Below are 16,198 nucleotides of genomic sequence, written 5' to 3'. Positions count from 1 at the left end.
AATCCGGCTTCCAAGAGAATATGAATTATCTTCTCTCCTTTCTCGAACACTTCTATTGCCGTGCTCCCCCAAACAATGATATCATCAATATATTGTAAATGTTCTGGAGCCTCACCCCTTTCTAGTGCAGTCTGGATCAGTCCTTGGCAGATGGTGGGGCTGTGTTTCCACCCCTGGGGCAGTCGGTTCCAGGTATACTGCACTCCCCTCCATGTAAAAGCAAACTGGGGCCTGCATTCTGCTGCCAGAGGGATGGAGAAAAACGCGTTAGCAATATCGATGGTCGCGTACCACTTTGCTGCCTTGGACTCCAGCTCGTACTGCAGTTCCAGTATGTCCGGTACAGCCGCACTCAGTGGTGGAGTCACTTCATTCAAGGCACGATAGTCCACAGTCAGTCTCCATTCTCCGTCAGATTTTCGCACAGGCCAGATCGGGCTGTTGAAGGGTGAGTGGGTTTTACTGACCACCCCTTGGCTCTCCAGCTCTTGGATCATCTTGTGGATGGGGATCACGGCATCTCGATTCGTCCGGTACTGCCTGCGGTGCACTGTTGAGGGGGCAATTGGCACTCGTTGTTCCTCTACCTTCAAGAGTCCTACTGCAGATGGGTTCTCTGATAGTCCAGACAAGGTATTCAATTGTTTAATACCCTCTATCTCCACTGCAGCTATTCCAAAAGCCCACCTGAATCCCTTAGGATCTTTGTAATAGCCATTCCGGAGGAAGTCTATGCCCAAAATACACGGAGCCTCTGGACCAGTCACAATCGGATGTTCCTGCCACTCCTTCCCAGTCAAGCTCACCTCAGCTTCCAACAAAGTCAACTGTTGTGATCCCCCCATCACTCCAGCAATGGAAACAGGTTCTGTCCCCACGTGTTCCAATGGCATTAAGGTACACTGTGATCCAGTGTCAACCAATGCTTCATAGTCTTGTGGCTCTGATGTGCCAGGCCATCTGATCCACACCTTCCAAAAAACCCGCTTCTCCCGTGCCTCTTCCTGGCTGGAGGCAGGGCCCCTCTAAGCCCGATTGTCCTTCTTTCCTTGGGCATATGCCTTAGAAGTTCCTTCAAGGGGATCGGACATGTCATCGTCATCAGCATACTTAACATCTCGGCTACGAGCGACCGGAGCTGCTATCCTTTTGGTGATACTTTCTCTTTTCTTCAAATCACGCACCCGTTGTGCCAAAGCAGCGGTGGGTTTTCCATTCCATCTCCTCATGTCTTCTCCAGACTCACGCAGAAAAACCCATAACTCAGCCCATGGGATGTACCTTCTCTCCCCATCAAAGGAGCGCCAGCGTTGGACACCAGGGCCTCTAATTTGTACAGCTGAGATTTGAATAAGGTCCTCCTTAATCTCTTCCCGGAGTTTCTTATGATTCTCCTCTATTTTGTCCTCTAGTTTCTGCAGTTGGGTTTCCACTGCTGCAATTCTGGCATGAGTTGGGCCATGCACAGCATCTGCATACGCTCGAAGCTTCTTTGCCATATCGAGCACAGTCTCATATGTATCATCCCGCTTCATTATTGCTAGGGCAGAAGTGTATTCAGGTGGCCCAAGTCGCACAAGTTTCCTCCACATTACAGGTGTGCATGGTACCAGGTCCGGATTCCTAGTTGTTGCATCATCTGAGAAAATGAGCTCTGCCACCACCATCTCTCTCAGGCGTTGGATCCCCTGTTCTATGGTCTTCCACGGTGTCTGCTGCATATAGAGATCATCCTTACACAGGTATCGTTCTGCTACGCTTCTTAGGACCCGTTCCCAGAGGCTGTGAGAGTTAGCCCCCCTCATCATACCTTGATCGATGACAGGACCATGTGACAGGGATCCCAAATGCCTCGCTTCAGTACCATCCAAAATCGTAACCTCCCCTGCAGCATCCCAAAGGCGGACTAACCAACTAATTATAGATTCGTTAGGTTGTCGTCTGTAATCCTTTCTTAGGCCTCTGAGGTCCTTCAGAGAAAAGGAGTCAGTATTAGCTCCAGATTCTGTGCCCCTTGATGTGGCCTCTGATTTTGGTGAGGGTCCTTCTCCTGCATCATCATCATCATCCTCCACCTTTCGATCATTCGCATCATCCTCATCATCCTCCACCTTTCGATCGGTCTTGCCTTTACACTTTCCACCTCTTGTATTAGCTGCAACAGCCATGGGTTGGGGCCTACTGTCTGATTCAGCTGCTAGCCTGGAGCCTGGGATGTTAGCTGCAGCCTGGGTCACTGGGATAGTAACTAACTTATCTCCCTGTTCCCTTTCTGCTATCTGCTGCTCCACAGTATCTAGCAGAGTACGGTAAACAAACGCCAAGGCCCAGCTCACTGCAGTAACCCTTTCCTCCTTAGTATTACCATGGCACTTCTCCCTCAAATACTTTGCCACCTCGACTGGGTTCTGAATTTGATCAGATGGAAAGTCCCAGTCTATAGGATCAGAAAATTCCTTTAGAGTCTGGCCCATATCCTCCCATTTCCCACTCCAGTCAAGATTTTTCCTGCTTTGTTTTACTCCTGAATCAGGAGTCTCTCTAACCCCTCTGAAAATCTCAGCTTTCATTTTATATACACTCCAGACAGTATAGAAAAGGCTTAATAAATTAAATGCCAGAAAGATGGTTTCTTTTAAACTCGGGGGAAATTCAGTATTTTCTAATAGAGATGTCAACAATTTGGAGGAGAAGAAGGAAGACAAAGGCTGAAAAGCCCCTTCCCCTTCTTCTCCCCAAACAAACTGAGTACACAGCCATAACAACAATCCATACGTTCCTGAAATAAAGTCCAGCATTTTTATCCGACACATCATCACACATAAGACCAGCACATCTGAAGTGGGTTTAGGGAGTGATGTGGGGACATTTGGGGACATCAGGGACACTTTGGGGACATCAGGGACACTTGGGGACACCAGGGACATTGAGGGGACATCAGGGACAGTTTGGGGACATCAGGGGACATTTGGGGACATCAGGGACATTGAGGGGACATCAGGGACACTTGGGGACATCAGGGACAGTTTGGGGACATCAGGGACATTTGGGGACATCAAGGATGCTCTGGGGACACCAGGGACACTTGGGGACATCAGGGACAGTTTGGGGACACCAGGGACACTCGGGGCCATCGGCGCCGTGCCGGTGTCCCCGGTGTCCCTGTGATGCTGTCACTGTCCCCCAGGTGGACAAGGGCGTGGTGCCCCTGGCTGGCACCAACGGCGAGACCATGACTCAGGGTGAGTGACAGCCCTGTCCCCAAGGCCACCATGGTGTCCCCAAGGCCACCGTCCTGTCCCCAAGACCACCATGGTGTCCCCAAGGCCACCGCCATGTCCCCAAGGCCACTGCCCTGTCCCCAAGGCCACCATGGTGTCACTGTCCCTGTCACCACCCTGTCCCCAAGGCCACCACCATGTCCCCAAGGCCACCACTGTGTCACTGTCCCTGTGACAGTCCTGTCCCCAAGGCCACCACTGTGTCCCCAGGGCTACCATGGTGTCCTTGTCCGTGTCACAGCCCTGTCCCCAGTGCCACCATCCTTGTCACAGTCCTGTCCCCAAGGCCATCATGGTGTCCCTGTCCCTGTCCCTGTCCCCAAGGACACCATGGTGTCCCCAGTGCCACCACTGTGTCCCTGTCCCTGTCACCACTGTGTCCCCATCCCTGTCACAGTCCTGTCCCCAAGGCCATCGTGATGTCCTTGTCCCTGTCCCAGCCCTGTCCCCAAGGCCACCATGGTGTCCCCAAGGCCACCACTGTGTCCCTGTCACTGCTGTGTCCCCATCCCTGTCCCAGCCCTGTCCCCAAGGCCACCGCTGTGTCCCTGTCCCATCCTTGTCCCCATCCCTGTCACAGCCGTGTTCCCAAGGCCACCATGGTGTCCCCAATGCCACCGCTGTGTCCCCATCACCGCTGTGTCCCTGTCACCGTTCTGTCCTGAGTGCCACCACTGTGTCCCCATTGCCACGATTCTGTCCCTGTCACAGCCCTGTCCCCAAGGCCACCATGGTGTCTCCAGTGCCACCATCGTGTCCCTGTCCCTATCACCACCGTGTCCCCATCCCTGTCACAGCTGTGTCCCTAATGCCACCGTTCTGTCCCTGTCCCAGCCCTGTCCCCATCCCTGTCACTGCTGTGTCCCCAAGGCCACCATGGTGTCCCCAATGCCATTGCCGTGTCTCTGTCACCGCTGTGTCCCTGTCCCAGCTGTGTCCCCAGTGCCATTGTGGTGTCCCTGTTCCTGTCCCTGTCCCAGTCCCAGCCCTGTCCCCAAGGCCACCAAGGTGTCCCCAGTGCCACCACCATGTCCCTGTCACCGCTGTGTCCCTGTCACTGCTGTGTCCTGAGTGCCACCACTGTGTCACCCCAGTGTCCCCATCCCTGTGTCACCATGGTGTCCCCATCCCCATGTCACCACCGTGTCCTCAGTGCCACCACTGTGTCCCTGTCACAGCCCTGTCCCTGATGCCACCACAGTGTCCCTGTCACAGCAATGTCCCCGATGTGTCCCCAAGGCCACCACAGTGTCCCTATTCCTGTGTCATACCTGTGTCCCCAGTGCCACCACTGTGTCCCCATCCCTGTGTCACACCTGTGTCCCCAAGGCCACCACAGTGTCCCTGTTCCTTTGTCACCCCGGTGTCCCCAATGTATTCCTGATGCCACCACTGTGTCCCCATCCCCGTGTCACTGTCGTGTCCCTGATGCCACCACAGTGTCCCTGTCCCTGCCACAGCTGTGTCCCCAATGCCACCATGGCGTCCCCAGTGCCACTATCGTGTCCCCATCCCCGTGTCACCGCTGTGTCCCCGTCCCTGTCACAGCTGTGTCCCCAGTGCCACCATGGTGTCCCCATCCCTGTGTCACCGCTGTGTCCCTGTCCCTGTCACAGCTGTGTCCCCAGTGCCACCATGGTGTCCCCATCCCCGTGTCACCACTGTGTCCCTGTCCCTGTCACAGCTGTGTCTCCTATGCCACCACTGTGTCCCCATCCCTGTCACAGCTGTGTCCCCATCCCTGTCACAGCCCTGTCCCCAATGCCACCGCTGTGTCCCCGTCCCTGTCACAGCTGTGTCCCCAATGGCACCCCGGTGTCCCCATTGCTGTGTCACAGCTGTGTCCCCAGTGCCACCCCGGTGTCCCCATTGCTGTGTCACTCTCCCAGCCCAGCCCGTGCCACCACAGGGTCCCGTGTCGCTGATGTCCCCAATGTCCCAAGTGTCCCCAGTGTCCCCAGTGTCCCCAATGTCCCTGATGTCCCCGATGTCCCCAATGTCCCCAGTGTCCCCAGTGTCCCCAATGTCCCCAATGTCCCCAATGTCACCAACACCCCCAATGTCCCCAGTGTCCCCAATGTCCCCAGTGTCCCCAATGCCCCAATGTCCCCAGTGTCCCCAGTGTCCCCAATGTCCCCAGTGTCCCCAATGTCCCAATGTCCCCAGTGTCCCCAGTGTCCCCAATGTCCCCAGTGTCCCCAATGTCCCCCAATGTCCCCAATGATGTCCCCAACGATGTCCCCAACGATGCCCCCAATGTCCCCAAATGTCCCCAATGTCCCAAAATGTCCCAGAATGTCCCCAGTGTCCCGTGTCCCCAATGTCCCCAATGTCCCCAGTTCCAACTTTTCCCTTTCCCCACCCATTTTATACCAATGTCCCCAATCCATTTTTCCCCAATTTTCCACCGATTTTCCTCATTTTTTCACCGTTTTTTCTCAAATTTTCCCCCATTTTTTCTCAATGTCCCCAATGTCCCCAACCCCTGATGATGTCCCCGATGTCCCCAAGGCTGGACAGGCTCTTGGAGCTCCCTCAGTGTCCCCAGTGTCCCCAAGGTCCCCAATGCCCCCAGTGTCCCCAGTGTCCCCAGTGTCCCCAATGTCCCCAGTGCCCCCAACACCTCCAATGTCCCCAGTGTCCCCAGTGTCCCCAACGCTCTCCAGGTCCTCCATGACCTCAATGTCCTCATTGACTCCATTGGCCCCAATGTCCCCAATATCCCCTGTGTCCCCATTCACCCCAATGTCCCCAATGTCCCCAATGTCCCCAATCCCATTTTTCCCAATTTTCCACCATTTTTTCCCCAAATTTCTGCCAATTTTTCTCATTTTTTCACCATTTTTCTCAAATTTTCTCCAATTTTTTCTCAATGTCCCCAATGTCCCCAGTGTCCTCAATGTCCCCAATGTCCCCAATCCCATTTATTTCCCAATTTTCCATCATTTTTTCTCAAATTTCCACCGATTTTCCTTATTTTTTCACCGTTTTTTCTCATTTTTTCACCGATTTTTCTCAAATTTTCTCCAATTTTTTTCCAAATTTTTTCTCAATGTCCCCAACATCCTCAATGTCCCCAACGTCCCCAATGACCCCAGTGTCCCCAATGTCCCCAATCCCATTTTTTCCCAATTTTCCACCAATTTTCCTCAGTTTTTCACTGTTTTTCCTCGTTTTTCCACGATGTTCTCAATGTCCCCAATATCCCCAATCCCATTGTTTTCTCAAATTTCCAAAGATTTTCCTCATTTTTTCATCATTTTTTCTCGCTTTTTCACTGTTTTTTCTCTGATTTTTTTCCAAATTTTTTCTCAATGTCCCCAATGTCCCCAATGTCCCCGATGATGTCCCCTGTCTGTCCCCAGGTCTCGATGGCCTCATGGAGCACTGTGCCCAGTACAAGAAGGACGGCGCTGGCTTTGCCAAGTGGCGCTGCGTGCTCAAGATCACGGCGCACACGCCCACGCGCCTCGCCGTCATGGAGAACGCCAACGTGCTGGCGCGCTACGCCAGCATCTGCCAGCAGGTCACACCCTGTCCCCAACTGTCCCCAGGGGGCGGGGAGGGAGCTGCAGGGCAGGTGACACCAAGAGGTGGCATCTGGAGGGGGTTTGGTGGCATCTAGAGGGGGTTTGGTGACATCTAGGCTGGGTTTGGTGTCACTTGTAGAGGGTTTGGTGGCATCTGGAGAAGGTTTGGTGACATCTAGAGAGGGTTTGGTGGCAATTGGAGAGGGTTTGGTGGCATCTAGAGAGGTTTTAATGGATCTAGAGGGGGTTTGGTGGCATCTGGAGAGTTTGGTCCATCTGGAGGGGGTTTGGTGGCATCTAGGCTGGGTTTGGTGTCACTTGTAGAGGGTTTGGTGGCATCTGGAGAAGGTTTGGTGACATCTAGAGAGGGTTTGGTGGCACTTGGAGAGGGTTTGGTGGCATCTAGAGAGGTTTTAATGGATCTAGTGGGGGTTTGGTGGCATCTGGAGAGTTTGGTCCATCTGGAGGGGGTTTGGTGGCATCTAGGAAGGGTTTGGTGGCACTTGGAGGAGGTTTGGCGTCACTTAAGGATGGTTTGGTGGCATCTAGACCAGGTTTGGTGGCTTCTGGAGAGAGTTTAGTGCCATCTAGGCTGGGTTTGGGGACACAAGGAGGTGACTCAGGTCCATGGAGAACGCCAACATGCTGGCGCGCTATGCCAGCATGTGCCAGCAGGTCACACACTGTCCCCAACTGTCCCCAAGGGTCCCCAAGGGGCCTGGGCTTGGGAATGGGGGCATCGAAGGATGGTGGCTGGCATCTAGAGGGGGTTTGGTGGCATCTAGAGGGGGTTTGGTGGCATCTAGACCAGGTTTGGTGGCATCTAGAGGGGGTTTGGTGGCATCTAGACAGGGTTTGGTGGCATCTCGACCAGGTTTGGTGGCATCTAGACCAGGTTTGGTGGCATCTAGAGGGGGCTTAATGCATCTGGAGAGGGTTTGGTGACACTTAGGGATGGTTTGGTGGCATCTAGACCCGGTTTGGTGGCACCAGAGAGGGTTTGGTGGCACCTGGACAGCATTTAGTGGCATCTAGGCTTGGTTTGGTGGCACCTGGAATGGGTTTGGTGGCATCTAGACAGGGTTTGGTTCATTTAGAGAAGATTTGGTGGCACCTGGGCAGGGGTTGATGGCATCTAGACCAGGTTTGGTGATACCTGGACAGCATTTAGTGGCATCTAAGCTTGGTTTGGTGGCATCTAGAGAGGGTTTGGTGGCACTTGGAGAGGGTTTGCTGACATCCAGGCTGGGTTTGGTCCATTTAGAGGGGTTTGGTGGCATCTGGACCAGGTTTGGTGGCATCTAGAGGGGGTTTGGTGGCATTTGGACCAGGTTTGGTGGCATCTAGAGAGGGTTTGGTGGCATCTAGAGAGGTTTTAATGGATCTAGAGAGGGATTGGTGACACCTGGAGAGGGTTTGGTGACACTTAGGGATGGTTTGGTGACATCTAGACGGGTTTGGTGACATCTAGGCTGGGTTTGGTTCATCTGGAGAGGCTTTGGTGGCATCTAGACAGGGTTTGGTGGCACCTCAGTGCCCTGGGCTCCCCTCCTGTTGTCCCCACCGTGTCCCCATTGTGTCCCCAATGTCCCCAATGTCCCCTTGATGTCCCCAGAAGACCATTGTCCCCATCGTGTCCCCAATGTCCCCAGTGTCCCCATCGTGTTCCCATCGTGTCCCCATTGTGTCCCCAGTGTCCCCATCATGTCCCCAGTGTCCCCATTGCCCCCAATGTCCCCCCTGTCTCACATATCCCCATTCTCCCCTCGGTGTCCCCAGAACGGCATTGTCCCCATCGTGGAGCCCGAGATCCTCCCGGACGGTGACCATGACCTCAAGACGTGCCAGTATGTCACCAAGAAGGTCAGTGCCACCCCCAGAGTGTCCCCAAGTGTCCCCAAGTGTCCCCAGGGGCGGGGTGACACCGGGAGGTGGCATCTGAGGGAGTTTGGTGGCGTCTCCAGAGGGTTTGGTGGCATCTGGAGGTGACATCTGAGGGGGTTTGGTGGCACCTGGGTGGCTTTGAGTCCCCTCCAGGTGTCCCCAAACTGTCCCGGTGTCACCTCCTGGTGTCCTGTGGTGGTTGGTGACACCAGGAGGTGGCACCTGGACAGGGGATGGTGGCACCTGGGGGGTTTGGTGACACCTGAGGGGGTTTGGTGGCACCTGCTGTGTCCCCAGTGCTGTCCCCAATGTCCCTGGATTGTCCCCAGTGATGTCCCCAGTGTCACCCCCAGGTGCTGGCAGCCGTGTACAGGGCCCTCAGTGACCGATGTCCCCAGTGATGTCCCCAATGTCCCCAATGTCCCCAATGTCCCCAATGTCCCCAGGTGCTGGCAGCCGTGTACAAGGCGCTCAGTGACCGATGTCCCCAATGTCCCCAATGTCCCCAATGTCCCCAATGTCCCCAGTGTCACCATGTCCCTGTGATGTCCCCAGGTGCTGGCAGCCGTGTACAAGGCTCTCAGTGACCAATGTCCCCAATGTCCCCAATGTCTCCAGTGTCACCATGTCCCTGTGATGTCCCCAGGTGCTGGCAGCCATGTACAAGGCGCTCAGTGACCACCACGTGTACCTCGAGGGGACACCAGGGATGTCACCATGTGTCACCATGTGTCAGCGTGTGTCACCATGTGTCCCCAATGTCCCCAGGTGCTGGCAGCCGTGTACAAGGCGCTCAGTGACCAATGTCCCCAATGTCCCCAATGTCCCCAATGTCCCCAGGTGCTGGCAGCCATGTACAAGGCGCTCAGTGACCAATGTCCCCAATGTCCCCAATGTCCCCAGGTGCTGGCAGCCGTGTACAAGGCGCTCAGTGACCACCACGTGTACCTCGAGGGGATGCTGCTGAAGCCCAACATGGTGACAGCAGGACACGCCTGTGCCACCAAGTACAGCCCCGAGGAAATCGCCATGGCAACGGTCACCATGCTGCGATGGACCGTGCCACCCGCCGTGCCAGGTCAGTGTCACTGTCACCTGTGTGTCATTGTCACCTGTGTCATTGTCATTGTCATTGTCATTGTCACCTCTGTGTCATTGTGTCATTGTCATTGTGTCATTGTCATTGTCACTGTCACTGTCACTGTGTGCCATGGCCACGGTCACCGCGCTGAGACGGACCGTGCCACCCGCCGTGCCAGGTCAGTGTCACCTCTGTGTCACCTGTTTGTCACCTGTGTCATTGTTATTGTTATTGTCACTGTCATTGTGTCATTGTTATTGTGTTATTGTTACTGTTATTGTCATTGTCACTGTCACTGTCACTGTGTGCCATGGCAACGGTCACCGCGCTGCGACGGACCTTGCCACCCGCCGTGCCAGGTCAGTGTCACTGTCACCCGTGTGTCACCTGTGTGTCATTGTCATTGTGATTGTCATTGCCATTGCGTCATTGTTATTGTTTACTGTTACTGTTATTGTCACTGTGTCACTGTCACTGTGCCATGGCCACAGCCACCGCCCTGCACAGGACAGTGCCACCCGCCGTGCCAGGTCAGTGTCACTGTCACCTGTGTGTCACTGTCACCTGTGTGTCATTGTCACCTCTGTGTCATTGTTATTGTGCCATTGTCACTGTGTCACTGTCACTGTGCCATGGCCACGGTCACCGCCCTGAGGAGGACGGTGCCACCCGCCGTGCCAGGTCAGCGTCACCTCAGTGTCACCTCAGCGTCCCCACAGGGATCACATTCCTGTTGGAGGGTCAGAGTGAGGAGGAGCCTCTCTGAACCTCACCGCCACCAACCGCTGTCCCCAATGTCCCCAATGTCCCCGGGCTGTGTCTGAGCCATCCCCATGTCCCCCGACTGTCCTGATGATGTCCCCTCAATGTCCCCCCAGGGATCACGTTCCTGTCGGGTGGCCAGAGTGAAGAGGAGCCTCCATCAACCTCAACGCCATCAACTGCTGTCCCCAATGTCCCCAATGTCCCTGAGCTGTGTCTGAGCTGTGTCACTGTCCCCAGGCTGGTGTCACAGTGCTGTCCCCAATGTCCCCCCAGGGATCACGTTCCTGTTGGGTGGCCAGAGTGAAGAAGAGGCCTCCATCAACCTCAACGCCATCAGCTGCTCTCCCCAATGTCCCCAGTGTTCCTGGGGTGTTTCTGTGCCATTCCTGCTTTATCCCAATGTTTCCATGCTGTCACAGTGATGTCACAGTGTCCCCTCAATGTCCCCGCAGGGATCACGTTCCTGTTGGGTGGCCAGAGTGAAGAAGAGGCCTCAACGCCTCAACCTCAACGCCACCAACCGCTGTCCCCAATGTCCCCATGGTGTCCTTGAGCTGTGTCTGGCCTATCTGAGTGTCCCCAGGCTGTGTCACTGTCCCCAGGCTGATGTCCCTATGTCCCTTTGGTGTCCCCGCAGGGATCACGTTCCTGTCGGGGGGTCAGAGTGAGGAGGAGCCTCCATCAACCTCAACGCTCCAACCGCTGTCCCCAATGTCCCCAGTGTCCCTGAGCTGTGTCTGAGCTGTGTCACTGTCCCCAGGCTGGTGTCACAGTGCTGTCCCCAATGTCCCCCCAGGGATCACATTCCTGTCGGGTGGCAGAGTGAAGAAGAGGCCTCCATCAACCTCAACGCCATCAGCCGCTGTCCCCAATGTCCCCAGTGTTCCTGGGGTGTTTCTGTGCCATTCCTGCTTTATCCCAATGTTTCCATGCTGTCACAGTGATGTCACAGTGATGTCACAGTGATGTCACAGTGTCCCCTCGATGTCCCCACAGGGATCACATTCCTTTCGGGCGGTCAGAGTGTGGAGGAGGCCTCCATCAACCTCAACACCATCAACCGCTGCCCGCTGCTGCATCCCTGGGCGCTGACCTCGTACGGCCGCGCCCTGCAGGCCTTGGCCCTCAAGGCCTGGGGCGGCAAGAAGGACAACACCAAGGCGGCCCAGGAGGAGTACGTCAAGAGAGCCCTGGTAGGTGGCACCCGGGGACACCTTGGTGGCGTTGGAGACACCGTTGGGGTCTTGGGGACTTGGGGGTGTTTGTTGGGTTGGGTTGACCGTGGAGAGATGGGAGCTGAGGAGCCAAATCTGAGGTGGGTTCAGAGGGTGAGGTGGGGATGTCTGGGGTCTCGGGGACATTGGGGACACCTTGGGGACCTTGAGAACACCTCAGGGACTTGGGGACCTTGGGGACATTGAGGAGTCTTGGGGACGTTGGGTGTTCCTTGGGTTGGCTGTGGAGAGGTGGGAGCCACATCTGAGGTGGGTTCGGAGATTGAGGTGGGGATAATTCAGGGACATTTGGGGTCTTTAGGACATTGGGGACACCTTGAGGACATTGGGGACACCTCGAGAACCTTGAGGACACCTCAGGGACATTGAGGGGTCTTGGGGACATTGGGTGTTCTTTGAGTTGGGTCAACCATGGAGAGGTGGGAGCAGAGGAGCCACATCTCAGGAGGGTTCGGAGAATGAGGTGGGGATGTTTAGGGTCTTGGGGACACCTGGGGACACCTTGGGGACACCTTGGGGACATTGGGGACACCATGGGGGTCTAGGGGACATGAGGGGTGTTGGGTGTTCCTTGAGTTGGGTTGACCATGGAGACGTGGGAGCCACATCTAAGGAGGGTTCAGAGGCTGAGGTGGGGACACTTTGGGGTTTTGGGGACACCTTGAGGGCTTTAGGGACACCTTGGGGACATTGGGGTCACCATTGGGACTTCAAGATTTTGAGATGTTGTGTGTTCCTGGGGTTGGGTCAACCAGGGAGAGGTGGGAGCAGAGGAGCCACATCTGAGGTGGCTTCAGAGGGTGAGGTGGAGATGTTTGGGGACACTGGGGACACCTTGGGGACACCTTGGGGACACCTTGGGGGCATTGAGGGGTTCAGGGTGTGGGAGTGGTGGGGCTGGCAGGAGGAGATTTGGGGGTGACACCTCGTGGGGACACAGGGACAGGGACAGGGACAGGGACAGGGACAGGGTGGCCCAGGAGGTCACTGGGGGACAGCAGCGCCCCCAGTGTCCCCAATGTCCCCAACACCCTGAGTGTCCCCAAATGTCCCCAGTGTCCCCAACACTCCTGGTGTCCCCAATGTCCCAAACATCCCCAATGTCCCCAACATCCTGAATGTCCCCAATGTCCCTGATGTCCCCAGTGTCCCTTTCTGTCCCCTGCTGTCCCTCATGTCCCCAATGTCCCCAATGTCATAAACACCCCCAATGTCCCCAACATCTTGAATGTCCCCAGTGTCCCCAACACTCTCAGTGTCCTAAACACCCTTGGTGTCCCCAATGTCCACAGTGTCCCCAATGTCCGCAGTGTTCCCAGTGTCCCCAGCTGTCCCTGATGTCCCCAACGTGTCCCCTGTGTCCCCAGGCCAACTCCCTGGCATGCCAGGGTAAGTACACCCCCAGTGGCACCGCGGGGGCGGCAGCCAGCGAGTCCCTGTTCGTGTCCAACCACGCCTACTGAGAGGTGGACATCTGGACATCTCCTGACCATCCATGGACACCCCTGACCTTCTGCTGACCATCCATGGACATCTGCTGGACATCCCTGACCACCCATGGACATCCCTGACCACCCATGGACACCAATGGACATCACTGACCACCCATGGACATCACTGACCATCCATGGACATCCCTGACCATCCATGGACATCTGCTGGACATCACTGACCGTCCATGGACACCCATGGACATCACTGACCATCCCCTGGACACCCCCTGGACACCCCAACCAACCACACCCACTGACCGCCCGTGGACATCGCTGACCACCATGGACACCTGCTGGACACCCACTGACCACCTGCTGGACATCATGGACATCTGCTGGACACCCCATCCAACCACTCCTCCTGACCACCCATGGACATCCATGGACATCACTGACCATCCATGGACACCTGCTGGACATCTGCTGGACACTGCTGACCACCCTCTGGCCACCTGCTGACCGTCCATGGACCTCCTGCTGACCATCTGCTGACCACCTTCTGGCCACTGACCTGCTGCTGACCACCCATGGACCGCTGACCACCTGCTGACCTCCTGCTGACCATCCACTGACCACTGACCACAAGCTGACCACCTGCTGACCATCCACTGACCAGCTGCTGACCACCCATGGACCTCCTGCTGACCACCCATGGACTGCTGACCACAAGCTGACCTCCTGCTGACCATCCACTGACCAGCTGCTGACCACCCATGGACCTCCTGCTGACCACCCATGGACTGCTGACCACAAGCTGACCTCCTGCTGACCATCTGCTGACCATCTGCTGACCACTGACCACCCTGTGGCCACTGTGGTCACTCATTTGTCACTCTGTGGTCACTTAGTGGTCACCCTGTGGTCACTCAGTGGTCACCCTGTGGTCACTCTGTGGTCACTCAGTGGTCACCCTGTGGTCACCCTGTGGTCACTCTGTGGTCACCCTGTGGTCACTCATTGGTCACTCAGCGGTCACTCTGTGGTCACTCTGTGGTCACCCTGTGGTCACTCAGTGGTCACCCTGTGGTCACTCTGTGGTCACTCTGTGGTCACTCAGTGGTCACTCTGTCCCTCGCTGTCTCCCCCAGAGCAATAAAAGGTCTCGGATGAACCCAAAATGCTCCAGGAATTTTTATTGGACCCCAAAATTTGGGATTTTGGGCTGGTTTGACCCCAGATTTGGGATTTTGGGGTGATTTTGGGGTGGTTTGACAAAAACATTTGGAGGTTTTGGGGGAAATTTTTACCCCAAATTTGGTGTTTTGGGGTGCCTTGGGGTGCTTTGATCCCAAATTTGGGGATTTGATGGTTGTTTGACAACAACAAAATTTGGAGGTTTTGGGGTGTTTTAATCCCAAATTTGGGGGATTTTGGGGTGATTTGACCCCAAATTTTGGGGGTTTTGGGGTGGCTTGGCCCCAAATTTTGGGGGTTTTGGGGTGGTTTGACCCCAAATTTTGGGGGTTTTGGGGTGGCTTGACGCCAAATTTGGGGATTTTGGGTTGGTTTGACCCCAAATTTGGGGGTTTGGGGGTATTTTTGGGGGTGATTTGACAACAAAATTTGGGGATTTTGGGGTGGTTTGCTCGCAAATTTGGGGGTTTGGCATGGTGTAACCCCAAATTTGGGTGTTCTAGGGGTGGTTTGATCCTAAATTTTGTGGTTTTGGGGTGGCTTGGCCCCAAATTTGGGCGTTTTGGGTGGTTTGACCCCAAATTTGGGGCTTATGGGGTGATTTGGCAAAAAATTTTGGGGATTTGGGGGTTTTGGGGTGGTTTAATCCCAAATCTGGGGGGTTTAGGGTGGTGTGATCCCAAATTTGGGGCTTTGGGGGTAATTTGGGACAGGATTTCAGCCAAATTTGGGGCTCTTGAGGTGGTCTGACCCCAAATTTGGGGATTTTGGGGCGGTCTGACCCCAAATTTGGGGGTTCTGGAGTGGTATGGGGGTGATTTGACAAAAAATTTGGGGATTTGGTGTGGTTCGGGGTGGTTTGATCCTAAATTTGTGGATTTGTGGTGGCTTGACCCCAAATTTGGGGATTTTGGGGTGGTTTGACCCCAAATTTGGGGATTTTGGGCTGGTTTGGGGTAAGAATTCTGAGTGTCTCGGCCCGGCTCTGGACCCTGGCCCACGCGGTCTCACATGGACAAAGTTTATTTTCTACTCCAACATTTATAGTTTATAATTTTCCAAAAGTGACAAAATGTGAAGTTTATTTTCTGAATCCAACATTTATAATTTATAATTTTCCAAAAGCGACAAAATGTGAAGTTTATTTTCTGAATTCAACATTTATAATTTATAATTTTCCAAAAGCGACAAAATGTGAAGTTTATTTTCTGACTCCAACATTTATAATTTTCCAAAAGTGAAAAAATGTGAAGTTTATTTTCTGACTCCAACATTTATAATTTATAATTTTGCAAAAGTGAAAAAATGTGAAGTTTATTTTCTGACTCCAACATTTATAGTTTATAATTTTCCAAAAGTGAAAAAACGTGAAGTTTATTTTCTGAATCCAACATTTATAATTTATAATTTTCCAAAAGCGACAAAATGTGAAGTTTATTTTCTGAATTCAACATTTATAATTTATAGATATCCAAAACTGAAAAAATGTGAAGTTTATTTTCTGACTCCAACATTTATAATTTTCCGAAAGTGAAAAAATGTGAAGTTTATTTTCTGACTCCAACATTTATAATTTATAATTTTGCAAAAGTGAAAAAACGTGAAGTTTATTTTCTGAATCCAACATTTATAATTTATAGATATCCAAAACTGAAAAAATGTGAAGTTTATTTTCTGACTCCAACATTTATAATTTATAATTTTGCAAAAGTGAAAAAATGTGAAGTTTATTTTCTGACTCCAACATTTATAGTTTATAATTTTCCAAAAGTGAAAAAACGTGAAGTTTATTTTC

At 53.8% G+C, this 16,198-nt stretch overlaps 1 protein-coding gene across 1 annotated transcript in view; it reads left to right on the top strand.

The window, feature by feature from the left end:
* The window catches only part of LOC134434372 (fructose-bisphosphate aldolase A-like), a 57,222-nt gene extending 43,955 nt beyond the window's left edge, over positions 1-13,267 (top strand). The window contains exons 2-7 of the mRNA XM_063183037.1: positions 3,188-3,242; positions 6,647-6,807; positions 8,591-8,674; positions 9,599-9,773; positions 11,538-11,734; positions 13,144-13,267. Of these exons, the coding sequence (XP_063039107.1) occupies positions 3,188-3,242; positions 6,647-6,807; positions 8,591-8,674; positions 9,599-9,773; positions 11,538-11,734; positions 13,144-13,239 (768 nt within the window). The 3' untranslated portion in view covers positions 13,240-13,267. The remainder of the gene's footprint in view (positions 1-3,187; positions 3,243-6,646; positions 6,808-8,590; positions 8,675-9,598; positions 9,774-11,537; positions 11,735-13,143) is intronic.
* The last annotated feature ends 2,931 nt before the right edge of the window (positions 13,268-16,198 follow it).

The sequence above is a fragment of the Melospiza melodia genome, unplaced genomic scaffold (assembly GCF_035770615.1).
Source record: "Melospiza melodia melodia isolate bMelMel2 unplaced genomic scaffold, bMelMel2.pri scaffold_35, whole genome shotgun sequence".
Lineage (NCBI taxonomy): Eukaryota > Metazoa > Chordata > Aves > Passeriformes > Passerellidae > Melospiza > Melospiza melodia.
Note: the sequence above shows the minus strand (reverse complement) of the source record. Positions and strands in the feature narration are given on the sequence as shown.